General features: G+C 32.0%; 1 protein-coding gene across 1 annotated transcript in view; it reads right to left on the reverse strand.

The window, feature by feature from the left end:
• Nucleotides 1-277: 277 nt before the first annotated feature.
• LOC134684630 (uncharacterized) overlaps nucleotides 278-14,800 on the reverse strand; it is a 37,544-nt gene continuing 23,021 nt past the window's right edge. Inside the window, exons 19-34 of the mRNA XM_063543931.1 lie at nucleotides 14,086-14,239; nucleotides 13,402-13,580; nucleotides 12,018-12,161; nucleotides 11,256-11,418; nucleotides 10,547-10,691; nucleotides 10,074-10,195; nucleotides 7,511-7,653; nucleotides 6,588-6,735; nucleotides 6,134-6,337; nucleotides 5,403-5,609; nucleotides 4,064-4,834; nucleotides 3,605-3,817; nucleotides 3,033-3,128; nucleotides 2,210-2,541; nucleotides 1,416-1,623; nucleotides 278-639 (exon numbers count right to left, since the gene is read on the reverse strand). Of these exons, the coding sequence (XP_063400001.1) occupies nucleotides 362-639; nucleotides 1,416-1,623; nucleotides 2,210-2,541; nucleotides 3,033-3,128; nucleotides 3,605-3,817; nucleotides 4,064-4,834; nucleotides 5,403-5,609; nucleotides 6,134-6,337; nucleotides 6,588-6,735; nucleotides 7,511-7,653; nucleotides 10,074-10,195; nucleotides 10,547-10,691; nucleotides 11,256-11,418; nucleotides 12,018-12,161; nucleotides 13,402-13,580; nucleotides 14,086-14,239 (3,507 nt within the window). The 3' untranslated portion in view covers nucleotides 278-361. The remainder of the gene's footprint in view (nucleotides 640-1,415; nucleotides 1,624-2,209; nucleotides 2,542-3,032; nucleotides 3,129-3,604; nucleotides 3,818-4,063; nucleotides 4,835-5,402; nucleotides 5,610-6,133; nucleotides 6,338-6,587; nucleotides 6,736-7,510; nucleotides 7,654-10,073; nucleotides 10,196-10,546; nucleotides 10,692-11,255; nucleotides 11,419-12,017; nucleotides 12,162-13,401; nucleotides 13,581-14,085; nucleotides 14,240-14,800) is intronic.

A 14,800-nucleotide genomic window follows, 5' to 3' on the forward strand; every position in this document is an offset into this window, starting at 1 on the left:
ACAGTCTCAGCCGTATTTGGCACAACTTTTTGGAATTTCGGATCATCAATGCTCTTCAACTTCGTACTTGTTTGGCTTTTTAAATATTTTGATACGAGCGTCACTAATGAGTCTTAGGTAGACGAAACGCGCGTCTGGCGTACTTAATTATATTCCTGGTACCTTTGATTACTATCAATATTATCAAAACTCATTTGTTTGTAAAAAAGTATAATTGTTTAATTTTTTTAAATCATTTTATTACTCATTATAAAATCAACAATTAACTCATGCATATATATCAACTAGCTAATAAAATCAAAAAAGTATCACAGAATTTATGAAAGGACGGTCACGGCATTAAAGTTTGTTATTCATGTATTTATAATTTGACAGCAGCATTTAACACTGATGTCATTCCATTTGCTGAAACACATCGGACAGATATATATCCAGTCAAATCTCTCAGTGATTTGATCTTTTGAGGAAGTTGGAATTCTAGGAATGTGTTCTTTGTTTCTTGCCACTGTATAATATCAGCGCCACCTAGCGTTGTTCCTGCTGACACCTCATAATACAAAGGTTGATGAACTTTAAAGTGATCTTCCCAAGAGGACGTTATTGTACGGTTATCTAAAACCAGTTGTAAGTGCGGGTTCTCTGCAATTGTTATAATGTAAATAAGTAAACAAAAAATACTGTAGATGAAAATCAAAAGAACCGATACAAAACACATACTGTGAACAAGACACAAAGTAATTGTTCCATACTCTGTAGACTAAGTTGGATAATTTGTGTCGTTGAAAAAAACCTTATGACTGCATATTTGTTTTTTTTTTAATTATTTTACATTTTTGTTGGTACATACGTAGGTCTACTAATTGACACATTTGTTCAAATCTTTATAGAAAAAATTATAACTATGATGGCTGTATTTGACCAAAACACATGGTTCTCATTTCATGCTGTCGATCATATTTTGCACAATCAAATGAGATATACAGAACTTCGAATTGAACAGAATGAAAAATGATGTACATACATTAATTGAAACAGATGTAAGAAAATTAGAAAGTGTTTCTGCGAAATGTATCAAAAGAATATAGTTAAAATAAAGTTATCAATACTGTATTGCTAGTCTATAATACACAAACAAGGTCATGCTGGAATGTGTCATACTGTCTCATGATTGTATGATATATTGTATTCCCAAAATTTTGGTCCTAATACTTATAAATAAGACATTATTTTGTTTGCGTCAAATATCTTAGTATTATAATAGTTATTTTAAATGTTGATGTAAAACAAACTCATTGTAACATCTGAAAAAAATAATACTGTAAACAAGGCACAAAGTAATCGTTCCATACTCTGCAGATGAAGTTGAATCATTTGTGACACATTTGTTTCAACTAATAGATTTTAAGTGTACACACCTATCAATGCAGGAACTTTGGATGAAACTACGACATTTGAAGACACAGGTTTGCTCCTAAGATACATTTTGTTTACAGCTTTTATACTAGTGGTAAAGTTTCCAGTCCTAAGATCTAGTCCTTTTAACACACAAAAGGAGGTATCTTGCTCCTCGGCGATTATTGATTTAGAAATCACAGTTGTCTTATCTTGGCTGTGAAAAGTAAGCTGAAAAAGAAAAAAAGAAATTGTATTGTTTTTAAGCAATATTATATTTGTTTACATTTAAATATAATCAAATCAATATAAACGACATAAAAGTCAAACTGATGAAGGTCATTGCTTTTTCAAATAAATTTTGTTTGTTGTTTAAAATTGAAAAATAAAAAATAAATGCAATTATTCCATGAATAATGTCATTGTTTGGTATCCAAAAGCGTGAACATCATTTTATATACATATCTCAAACAATAAGATAATCTATGGTCACCTGGAAGATTTCTAATTTAACAATGTAGAAGAGAATAAAAATATGAAAATATGCACACTAGCTTATTATAAATATTTAAAAATGTTGAACTACGTGTATATGGGTTGCCGATTGACGGAGTGAATACAAGAAAAGGAACTTCCCAATGAAAACACTGGTTTTGTTTGACTGAATTTCAATTTTGAAAAATCGCAAATCACCCTAATCCACACATAAATATTCCTGACATTTATCATGCTTTAAGTTAGGTTGGTCATCTTTGTGACTCGACCAAAGCTTACTTCCATTCAATCAAGGTCAATATATTTCTTAACTACGACTTACAAGGTAGGAATCGACACCTGTCATATCCTCAAATCCTGTCCATTTTACTCTTACATATGATGTATCACCCTGATAATGATGTCTAGGGTTATACTCTGTTAATGTATGAGGTAGAATTTCTACTTCAGCAGTCGTTGTATTTGGTGGAAGATTTGATATTTTAACACCGTTTGTAGACTTGGAAGACATCAATCCGGCTTTACTTCTACATCGTAAGGTCACGTGGACCATTTGCATTGATATTTGGCTGCTGGGAAACACTTTTGATACCCTGTTTACTCCTTTAACTAATTCTTGAAATGTTTGAATTTCATTGCCGAACGGTTGGTAACCTACAATAAAAACATTGTTTCATTGATTTATTGGTGGTTGACTCGCGTTGCCTCAACACACAAAAAAGCTATATTATTTGAATTAAATGGAAAAGTAAAGTAAAAAATCATGAAGTAATACATTATCGTTTTGTTTTTAGTAAAAATGGACACCATGGTTTTCAGAAATTTCACAAGTTTTAGTTTCTATTAACAAATTGACAACACATTGCAAAATTAAAAGTCAGGACGAAAAGACAAACAACATGTTACAAAAAAAACCCAACAGAAAACTTTAGACTGAGCAACATAAACCACACATAAAAAATACCACCCCGAACTCAGATGTTCTAAAAAGACAAGATTTGTTTGGTTCATTCTATAAATTATGTCGTTATGTCGACATCTATATGTCTTCAATAATAAAATATTTAACAGCGCATGTCATATTGTATACATACACTATCTTTTATATATGTGTAAGTCTTTGTACCATTCGTACAAATACTCACCGACTGCCCATTCGCAGACATCAATCCCAGATTCAGAGTCATGTACCTCCCAATTAGCAGATACTTCATCGGTAGTTTGTGCGTCAATGTCAGATCCTAAAACATATAGAAAAATATGAGTTCTGTATATATTTCAGTTGATAAATCAATACGTGATTTGGTATCATGACTGTTCGTTTTGAGGCTCTCGCATGCTTATCTTCAGTTATGACATATTGAGATTACATCATCTATATTTTATTATTATTTTTACTTTTTTATATATGTCCTTCTACTCGGGATGGGAAACACATGACTTTAATGGTGAAATGATGTTGATTCGCATTGCAAGTAAAAATCAATTTTAAGGAGACGCAAATCCACCTTTTCTCTTCTTTACTCAAAATGACTGAATGGAATTATCCAATCAAATTTGATCAAAATCTTGCTTGTGCATACTTTTATATTAAAATGTCTTGCGTTATTCTTTTTATTTTATTTTGAAGTCGACGTATTTTGATTTAAACACAAATCAAATACATCAAATATTTTACAAAGATCAAGATCTGAATCTATTTTGTTCATTTACAAACCTATTCCATCATTTATAAAATCTATATACGGTGGCGTTAGGTCAACAAGCAAGTCTTCGGCATGCACCTCGTGTCTCAATCCTGCAGCATTTGTAGCGATGACAGTGATATGAATAACTGACGTATGGGCTAAGCTGACGTTGTAGTTGTAAGCAAAATTATTCAGACCGACACTTGTGAATCCTTGGACTTCTGTGCTTCCCTCTGTATAGCCTACAAATACATATAATTTCTTAAATGTGTAAGTGCATTGTATAATGAATAAAATCATTCCTGATTTAGCATTTGTTTTCGGAAATATAGTTTACGTAGCTACAATGCCACCTTGGACAGTTGGTGTCAACATTTTCAGGTTTTATTTTTATCTCTATAAATTTAAAAAAAACCAAATGATTTCAATGAAATTACACATGATATTTTTCAGTGTGTGAAATTTTAAATTCTATGATTTCTATTTACCAATAGCCCACATGTAATCTATGATCGGACTCTCTGGATCAACAAAATTCCAAGATGCATGAATCGACGACCATTGATGCAAGGCAACCACATGTGCGTGAATATGTTTGCCATTTTCATTTTCATCACTGTGATGATGAAAGATGGTCCTCTGAACTTTCAAACCATCGAACAAAATGCCGGTATGACCAGTCATACTTCCAATACTAATTGTTTCTCCGAAAGTAGAGGCACGGAAATAGAATGTGTGGTGATGCCAGTTTAATTCTTTAGAGGAACTACCGTGTTTGTCATGCTTTGTGTAGACCATGAAGACGTGTCTTTTATGTCCAATTTCTACATATCCTTCTTTATTAGCTAAAACAGCCCCAAGTATGGGTGGATGAGCGGTTACAAAAGTAACACGGAATAAATGTCCAGCTTTTAGATTACTTAATGTTTGTGATATTTGGCCTTCAACAAATACGAAGGACCTTCCGTCTATTGCTAGATTTTTATCGGACTTTAAGACACCCACGCAGCTCCCTATTGATGTATTCCATTCGGAGGCACGTACAATAGAATTGCATAAATTGATATTGGTTATATTATCCCAGTCAATAGGTACACCACCGTCTGTATCCTCAAATGAAGGATTTACAGCTTCATTATGATCTAAATGTTCCATTAATGTAGGTTCTGGATGAGTAGAGTCAATCACGATGCCATTTGATTTTACAGTTTTAGATTTATGTCCTATAACATCCATTGCATAAACAAGACTCTCGATTTCTGCATTAGAAAATAAATTGTTTATCATATATACATGTATATTGATCATGTTGAAATTTCTTTATAATTTCTTTATAATTTTTTTGAATCCCAATATAAAAATATACTTGAAATATTGTGAAATAGAACATTTTGTAATTAAATTTTTGTCAACTCAACATCGAATGCCTATTAATTTGCATGGTATTATACACATAGTTTCATTGTACTAGACTAACTTATAGAAACAAAACGTTGTTAATTCTTTATATTTAATCCGTGATTTTACATTAACATAATAAGAAATACGAATATGTGGTACGAGTGCCAACGAGACAACTCTCCATCCAAGTCACAAGTAAAACAGAATAATAGGTCAAAATACGGACTCCTGGCTCACGCTGAACAGCTAGCTATAAAGTGCCCAAAAATGACAAGGGTAAAAACAATTAAAAAACATAGTTAAATGGAGAACGGAAATAATTTGTTTACTGTATAGATGTGTGAACTGTTATAAAAAACCTACAAAACGCCGCCAAGTAGAGAAAAAAAACCCCAGGTAAATGGAGAACGGGAATAATTATTTTACCTGTATCAATGCGTGAGCTGTTAATAATTCTGGACACAGAATGATGAATGCCAACATTTTCCCAGTCTCTAACATCACATGTTGTAGTTTTAGATCTAGTTTGTACACACCACATGTAATGTGTTATTCCAGAATCTCGGTCAGAAAAGCCGTGCCATGAAGCCCCGGTAACATCTGAATTGTTCTGGTAATCAATGTCGTGTATACCTATTGGTGAAAGATAAAGCATAAATAGATATTTGTCCACAGCACACATATTGTCTACGAGATCAATATCATTTATGAATAATTCAAGAGTTAAGTACGTTTTATGGACTGTTTTTTTTTGTGTATTCCTTAATTCTCTCTGAAAGTCCCTTGATTTAGTTCGAAAGCTGCTGCTGAGATCTTCCAGACTAGCGTAGCCCAACAAGATAATGTACCCGTCGGAGACGTATAATGGATGTGGATGATGAATACTAAAAACAATAAATTTAGCCACCAAATTCTTTCAATATCATGTGGTACATGTGGTTAATAAAAACTAAAGATATACACTAAACCAACCTAAACACTGGGACAGATTGTCAACCATGATACAGTCTGATGGTGATTTTGTTTATGAGTTTTAATAATTGGATATAAGTATAAATATATCTATTGATATACATACCAACGTATATTTTCAAATATTTATTGCGTCTTATTGCCGTTCCTTCATGTTTAATTGAATGTATGTACATTATACTCACCTATACCATCGTAGACTGTACCAGTAACTGGTGGAAGTGAGTCTACCATGATACCGTCTGATGATTCAGTAGCATGGATACCAGAGTAGCTGTATCCTACAACATTACTGTAAAAAACTTTCCCTGGAGATAATGGCACTCGGCTGATGTTATGAGACGTAATTGATCCTGGAAGATCCAATTCCACTTCATGGATATCATGACCTTCAAAGATATTTTTGAATTTAATTTAATTAATTAACATTTATGCATACTGGTATTTTTAACTGATAACAATGTTTGAAGGAAAGTAAAATTAAAAGTCATAAGAAAAATAAAACGCCAGCATAAACAAAGGATGAACATTGATAACTTTAACTTTTGTCATTGTTTTTGAAAACTTTGGTTAACTTTTCTGACAATACTGATGAAATTTGTTTGGGTCATAATAGTGCCAATAATAACAAAGATATACCTCCTGGATATGTACTAAGATACACTTTAAACTTGTCAATAATCTTAGTATCATCCTTAAACACGTTTGTCCATCTGATTGTGAAAGGAGCTCCAGGTTTAATATAATCAATATCCTTCTTCCAATGACCGGGTATTTGCTCTACAATCTAAAATCATTAATATGAAAATAAAGTATTATCTCTGTGGTATCTTGTACTTGTCTTATAAATAAAAAAACTAATATTAAATACCAATAGCTAATATCATTAACCACCATTTACAAAATTTAGTTGTTTTAAGATAAATGAAATTTGAACATTGGTTAAACTATGGTAAGTTATTAGAAATAAACACATTTTTGTCATTTTGGTCTTTTGTGGATAGTTGTCCTATTGGCAATCATACCACATCTTCTTTTTTGTATAACAACAATACAATAATTGAACTAAAAATAAGTAAAAAAGCCAGTTATATAAAACATTTGCTGTTTATTTCTTTATGAAAACAAAATAGCTATATGTACTCTCCCTAGAAAGCTTTTTTTAATAATTAATATTAATAAAAGTATATGCTATACTTGTGACTACATATTAATAATAAATATGCTCTGTAATTTTATTCAAAAGTAATATACATAATTTCAAATGGCAGATACATTTCTGAACCGAAAATTTCGATCCAGGAATGTGAAATGAATCTCAGGCAAAGACATTTTCACATTTTATGTTTATTCATGATCACTTAATGCAACTCAAGATACATCTTTAAATAAGAAAATCACAATTGTCTCTTCTTGAGTTTTGTAACCATAGCATTACATTTTTATCACTGAAGTTTGCTTTTTAAATATCAAGATTTTAGTAATGTTGTTGAGAGGGAAAACTGAACAGTGTAAAACATATGTTTTCCCTAAAACAAGAAATGAAGTAAAAATGTACAAACCGCCGATCCTTTAATTTTTCGTTTTGGTAGAGGAGTGGACATAGCTAATATTCCATCTGTTTTAAAATCAGCAAATGTGTCGTCATCATACCATACTCTCACAAACATAGAATACGATACTGGTGATTCCTTTAACCGCTGACCTGTATTCCAATACATATGGCAAATTTAATAAAATGTAAACATAAATTGAAAATGATCACATAGTTGAACAAAGAATGAATTTTTACTATGCAGATTGATATGAGATCTTGGTTATAATATTGACGAGACACCAGTTCAAGATCTCGAGAAAAAAAACTAGTGAAAATAAATAATGGCATTCTTTTCGTTAGGTTTCGAAAAAATCGATTTAAGAAAGTATATTTTCTTTCCGCAGAATCTCATTCAAAGAGGAAAATTTACGAAGGGGGATGATTTCAACTTCACAGTTAAGAACTCTTGGTTTACTTGCTTCCTTGTGAGCAGCAATATACTGATGTTTTTAAGGACACTTATTAATATCCAGGATTTCCTCTTTGGTAAGTGTCGTGAGGGTATATGTTGAGTTTCCAAGTGAGTTGTCAATACCTAATTGGTTTATCAAGCAGTTAATGTAATGAGTTTTACACACAAAAACGATGTTATTTGGGGCTTTATCTGCGGGGACAAAAACGTATTTGTCATGGAGGTAAGATAAGTGTTTTGCAACATTTGGGTTTTCAAAGATTGACTTAGCATGCATATGGGCATTATAGACCTGTTCCGAACCATATGAGTATTTGGACCATACGCATATGGTCACGACCGGATTGGTATATACTGATATGGTCCGAACGTACGTGTATAATTGGGGTAATTTACACTCAGTTACAGTTTACTCTTAAAATTAATTCTTTTATTTGTCTTTTTTAATATTACTTTGAATGTTGAGGATGTTTTTTTAGATGTCCATTTGACGTAACTCTGTGATTATGTACCCCATCATACTATGAACGACAAAATTATTTTATGATGTGACTCTGCCCATATATATCTTGTCATACTTTGAATGACAAAATTATTTTATTTATTAATATTAATTTTAATGTAAAGTCTGGTTTTTAGATGTCCATTTGACGTAACTATGTGCTTATGTATCCCATCATACTTTGAACGACAAAATTATGTTATGATGTGACTCTGTACCTATGGATCTTGTCATACTTTGAATGACAAAATTATTTATTAATATTCCTTTAAGTGTAAAGTCTGTTTTTTGTGATATACATTTGACGTGACTATGTACTTATGTATCCCATCATACTTTGAACCACACATTATTATTACTTTTACTGTTAAGTCTGTTTTTGCTATATCTTTTTTACGTGACTTTATTTATGTATCCCATCATACTTTGAACGACAAAATTATTTTATGGCTACTTGTGCGAATTTCAAACGCGCAATTTTACATTAGTACTTAAAACCCTCCATCCTTTATGAGTGCATTTTACATAGATACAAAAAATCGTATAATATAAGCAAAATGAGGATGTTAAATTTGATGTATGTCTTTTTGTGCCTCTTCGTTACATTTGTTGTTTCTATAGTGATTAAGATGATTACACAATGTTGACTGCTGTGCACCTATTTTTGACATTTTTACCTATTGCGTTTTGTTTTGTTCAGACATGGGGTGCAATATAATTGAATTTGATGCGACTGTCATACAAGTGAGAGGTTTAGCAAGCTATAACACCAGGTTCAATCCATCATGTTTTTCATAAGAAAATGCCTGTACCAAGTCAGGAATAGGACAGTTGTTATCCATTCGTTTGATGTGTTTTCACTTTTGATTTTGCCATTTGATTTGGAACTATCCTTTTTGAACTTTCTTTGGAGCTCAGTATTGTTGTGACTCTACTTCTGACGGACTATCATCGTTACCGTAAGATCATATTCGCAAATGGTGTCAAGGGAAAACCGAAAATTCAGTCTCTGAAATTTTCTCTCCGGAGTCATAAATCATAAAATTTGGTGGTCAAATATCTAATTTTTATAAAATTAGGCAAATCATATCATAGAAAACATGTGTACTAAGTTTAAAGTAGCTTAAACTTTCACTTATCAATAACTACCTTGACCAAAATCTTTAAAATGAAGCGAGACAGACGACGAACGGACACACAGACCGTAAAGTGGGATGCCCCTATGTGGGAATTAAAAATGTGTTTTTCTTTTACTGAAATTCTAGAACATAAGTTCACCGATATAACTGCTGTCATAATGGGGGTACACAATGTTTCCGTCACTGCTTCCCTGTTAACCGGTCAATCCGTTTTTAATCACGTTTTGTGTCAGTTTAGTGCCTGAAACTTTCGTATTCTATATATTCTATGTGTACCATTGTGAATCTGTTTTCCTTTGGAAGTTACAATTTTGAGCCCCTAGTCGATAACATGCATTTTTAATGTTTGAAAGCCCACTCGATTTCTTGTCTCTGTCGGTTCGTCTTTCATATAGTCATTAACATTGTGATATTAATTAATGGTGATAATTATGGTATTGCATACTTTGTATCTAGATGAATTTTATACCATTACCTCTTTTAATGTTCAATATTGCCTGATTTGTTTGTCCTGCATGATGCCAGACATCTTCATTTAAATTGTCAAAGACTCCTTCCGGTTCTCCCTTATCTGAATATCCTGCTGTCCATTCATACCTTGAACAATTTGAATATTTTAAAAACATGTTTTCCTGAGTTGCTCCATCTCCTTTTTGTGAGCAGCTGGTATATTCGAAGATGAATTATTAAGATTTATCGAATTAGATTGCTTGTACTTTTAGAAGGCGAGAAAAGCTATATTCAGAAAACAATGTTATATAGCAAATCACTGAACAAATTATCAAAGGAATTTCAAAATAAACACTATGTATCCCTTTTTGCATATATAAGTTTTTTTATACCAATAAATTGCATTCGTGTACACTAAATTATACGTTTTTCTATAATAATTTATGATTTATTCGGTTCTGTTATTTTAAATTCGAAAATGATTTATGTTATATTTACCATAACGGTCTCAAGCCTTGAGCTTGTACTACATGCCATTTGGCAGCCAGGGCGACATTTGATGGTGTATACTTCACATCACTAAAGGGAGAGGATTCCTGAATATTTGTTGTATCATATATGCCTAACAAGTTGTTATTATTTGCTGAAATACAAATATACTAAGTGCAAACATATATATCAATATAGATTATATATTTTGAGGGCTAGTTGTTGCATTTAAACATATTTGGTCAATTTTCAATATAGTGCATGGAACATAGATATGTTTAACTAGCATCTACTTTAAAAAAAGTGTTTTATATTAAAGTATTACAAAGTGTGAAACTATAAGAACTTTGCAATATAACTTGAAAATGCAATCATATCTTTTAAGTTTGAAATTTTGTCAGTCCGCATCACTAGTTACAATGTTATAATGTCTATCCATTACGGTATTTGACGTCGAAGCCAAATTTACGATGTATGCAGTTTTTGAAAATGTGTCGACAACAACTAGTAGAAAAAATATCAAAATACACCAGGCTTTAAAATGTGTTAGACAGACGCGAGTTTATTCTAAAACTAAAGAAGCAAAGAAGCTAGAACTGAAATAAGTGCCCTGAGTAAAAATCTACAGCATCTCCCATTTAAAGAAACTAATCATTTGGATGCATATTGCGCATTCTTTGGTATAAAAAAAGATATATTTGTTATGAAATTGTAATACCTTTGGTCACATCATAACATGCTCGTTTTGAACAGCGTTGTCCTTGAGCAGCACAAACACAATGTCCTTGACACGTGACCGCTGAACATCTCCTTATCAATTCTAATGAACCTCCGGGTACAAGTTTAAATTGGGAATGTATCATTCTGCTTGGTAACCCAATCTGTAATAGCAAAATTCTTTAATGCAGAATAACCTAAGTTGCAATCATAAATTTAGAAATTCAGTTATACTGCTCAAAGTTCATATCAATTTGAAATATAATACATAACATTCGAGATAAAAACAAATTGGATAAAGAGTGTTGGGTAAATATATGGATGAACCCGTGGATAACAAAAGAAATATTAAATGCGTGTTTTGTTATACAGTCATGTATAACTTAATTTAAATTTAATCCTAAAAATAAGAAAAGTATAGATATAATTAAATTTCCAATTAAAACTTTATACTTTAAATGTCCGGCATCACAACATAACAACCACATATGAAGTGTCGTGTTCTATTCGAGATGTAGAGTTCTGTCTTATATGTTTTGTTTACCGTTAAATGTCTTGCTTTGTGCGGTATGGTGATTTGGGTCGATTATAGCGAAAGCGCAAACGCATAAACTTGTCACCAAAAATCGCAAAACAATTGTTTAAGATATGGTTAGGGAAACGTCTTTATCAACATTTTATTTTATGTCCTCGACTTGATGATGTTACTATAAACGTAATAAAACGCTATGTAACTTGTATAAAGGAGGTAAACACATATTACCTGGTTAACCGCCCAAACGCTTACAAACACATGCTCAAACTTTGCCAAGTTTTTAGTATCTACTTCAAATGTCTGAACATATCCCTCATCATACTTGTCGACTCCCGACTGGTTATGTAGAAATTCCTGTGGTGAACCAGATATCTAAAAAAGTGTTGATTTTCTTTATGCCATACCAAATAGACATAACAAGATGAACAATAAGCAAATTTCAACTTCAAAGTAGTATTGTCATTCTTGTTTACTTCTGCACTGATAAGATTATGCATTATTCTTTTATATATCAGTGACATGTGGTAAAGGAGAAGGTAAGGACCGATTTTGGCCTCAAATATCAGTTTCATCTGACGAAAGATTATGGACACTTTTTAAACACTTTATTTCGTTTGATTCAATTAGTTTCTGTAAAAGATTTTTACTGATTTAGTCAAAAACGCTCCGATTTAAGCTTAAATATGAAAAATCTATCAAAAATGCCAAAAAATTTCACTTTTCAGATAGGTTTTGTCAAAAATGAAAGTGGCCGCATCCGTGTTCATCCTTAACCTTTATATATGTTATTTATTGTCATTAAATACAACTTACATTTCAATATTAAGAATGGACACAAATGCGGCCACTTTCATTTAAGACGAAAACCGTCTGAAATTTAACTAAAATGATAAAATTGTGACGATTTCAGTCAAAATTAGCAAGACTTAATGATGCTAGTACCCGATATAGGTGCTTTGTATTGTCAAAAACAGACCATTTTTATGCAGCATTCCACTTTCCAATAAATGAACAAATAACTTAAAATAAACATTTCAACAATTAAGTAAACTGCTATATTTTTGGACCAAAAAGGGGCCTTACTGGACCTTTTCCTTTAACCTCAGAATATCTAAGTAGTATTGATGAACAATAAACGCTTTATTCTATCAATAGAAAAGAATATTATAAAAACATATGTTTTTTCAAATTTGTTGATGTTGATGATCCCTGAAGAACAATCAGAGGGTACGGGGGAATGGCAATGTTTTGGAATAAAGTTATGGAGAAACCAACAAATATAATACCATGATGATAATAATCGAATCATAGTGATTATAACCAATATTTGTCCAATGAAATCATGCATAGTCAATGTCCATATGTCATCCGCACAAGTAGCTGAAGATCTTGACTGTAAAGGAAAAAGGATCTGATCTCAGAACCAACCGAAAAGTACAAAGATGTTAACAAGACAAGTATTTGTGAGGACAAGAATGCTTTACGATTGAGAGGTAACAGCGTTGAACCTATATCAACATTTGGAGTGCTCCGATATATAACGAAGGAACATACATGTACAGAACAGAACAGTACAATACAATTTACCAAAATATTAGAATTTCACATTTACCTTATTGAAATCATCTGTCATATACTTGCTTCCAAGGGATACAAAGTACTTGTCTATTCCAGTATGAAGATCTGTGAATCCTAACCATGACAACCAAAGCTTATACCTTGACCAATTCATCCAGTCATCAACATGTCGATGAAGATTTGCTGCGTGATCAGTTTTAATTGCAAACATGCCTAGGAAACAAACAGTATATATGCCATTTACTTCACATTTCCTCTAGCTGATAATTGGAAAGAAATGAAAGTTGTGTTTATAATCTCTCACTATATATAGTATTGGCAAAATAAAAAATATAGTAATATATGAAGCTAAACAAAATCAAGCTGTTAGAGATTGAAATATTTTTCACATTTGTAGTAACATATCATCTTTGTACAATGTGAATTCGATAGCACAACTATGGCTTCAAATGTTGCAATCCTTCTGAGCTATAATTGCAATAGGGGAAACTCCATAGTCTTCAGTGCTTTACAGGAAAAAGAGTCACGCATGTTTTACATGTTTCACGCAATTTTTGCTGTGCACATGAAGTATCTCTATTATTAAATCTTTCGTCTTAAATGTATCCAAAACGAGATTTTAAGTTTACAATGAGGCAACAAAAACTCAAATTCAGAAAAATATGGAACCTTATTACAATTATTTAAATACAGACATGTGTTTAACATGTGTTAATACCTGAAGTTGGTGGAGAGCTGTCTATTACAATCCCTTTAGATTCGTCTTCAACGCATATTTTAGCGCCATTACAAACAATGAGTTTTACTGTATAATAACCGCCATCATGCAAATCAATTTGAGAAAATGTGTACTCTCTTACAATGCCATTTAACTACAAAATACAAGTGCAAGTTTAAAAAAAATATATTTACTTTTGATAAAATAGATGATTTGTGTAGTAAGTGGCAATGGAACAACTATTATTCCATGTCACAGTTTGTTAAAGTAAAACAACAACAGTCCGGTTTTGACTGCCAAAAAAAAATAAATCGTGTCAATATTTAGAAAGTGGTTTTATGGAACACTTGGTGGAGCCAGGAACATTAAGGATAATTCGATAACTTAGGTATGAAACACAGTGAAGGACGCTACACGTTCTTCTTCTTCGAATTAAAGTTCAAAAGAACATAGAAAAGACCGTGTTCTCTATGGTAAATGTCGTTAGAGTACATGTTGATCAGACAGTTAATGTTATGTAGCATAGGTGAAAACAATTCATTTGTCATGAAGGGAGTGTTTGAGAATGATTGGGGTATTTAAAGATGGATGTATCATGTTTATTCATACATTCACAAACCCTTCATTTTTCAAATTCTGACTTGAATCATCGACCTCACAGCTTTAAACTATTCGGTACTGATCTTTGCAATAGGAAGGTGTTTTAAGTGCACTG

The sequence above is a fragment of the Mytilus trossulus genome, chromosome 9 (genome assembly GCF_036588685.1).
Source record: "Mytilus trossulus isolate FHL-02 chromosome 9, PNRI_Mtr1.1.1.hap1, whole genome shotgun sequence".
Taxonomy (NCBI): domain Eukaryota; kingdom Metazoa; phylum Mollusca; class Bivalvia; order Mytilida; family Mytilidae; genus Mytilus; species Mytilus trossulus.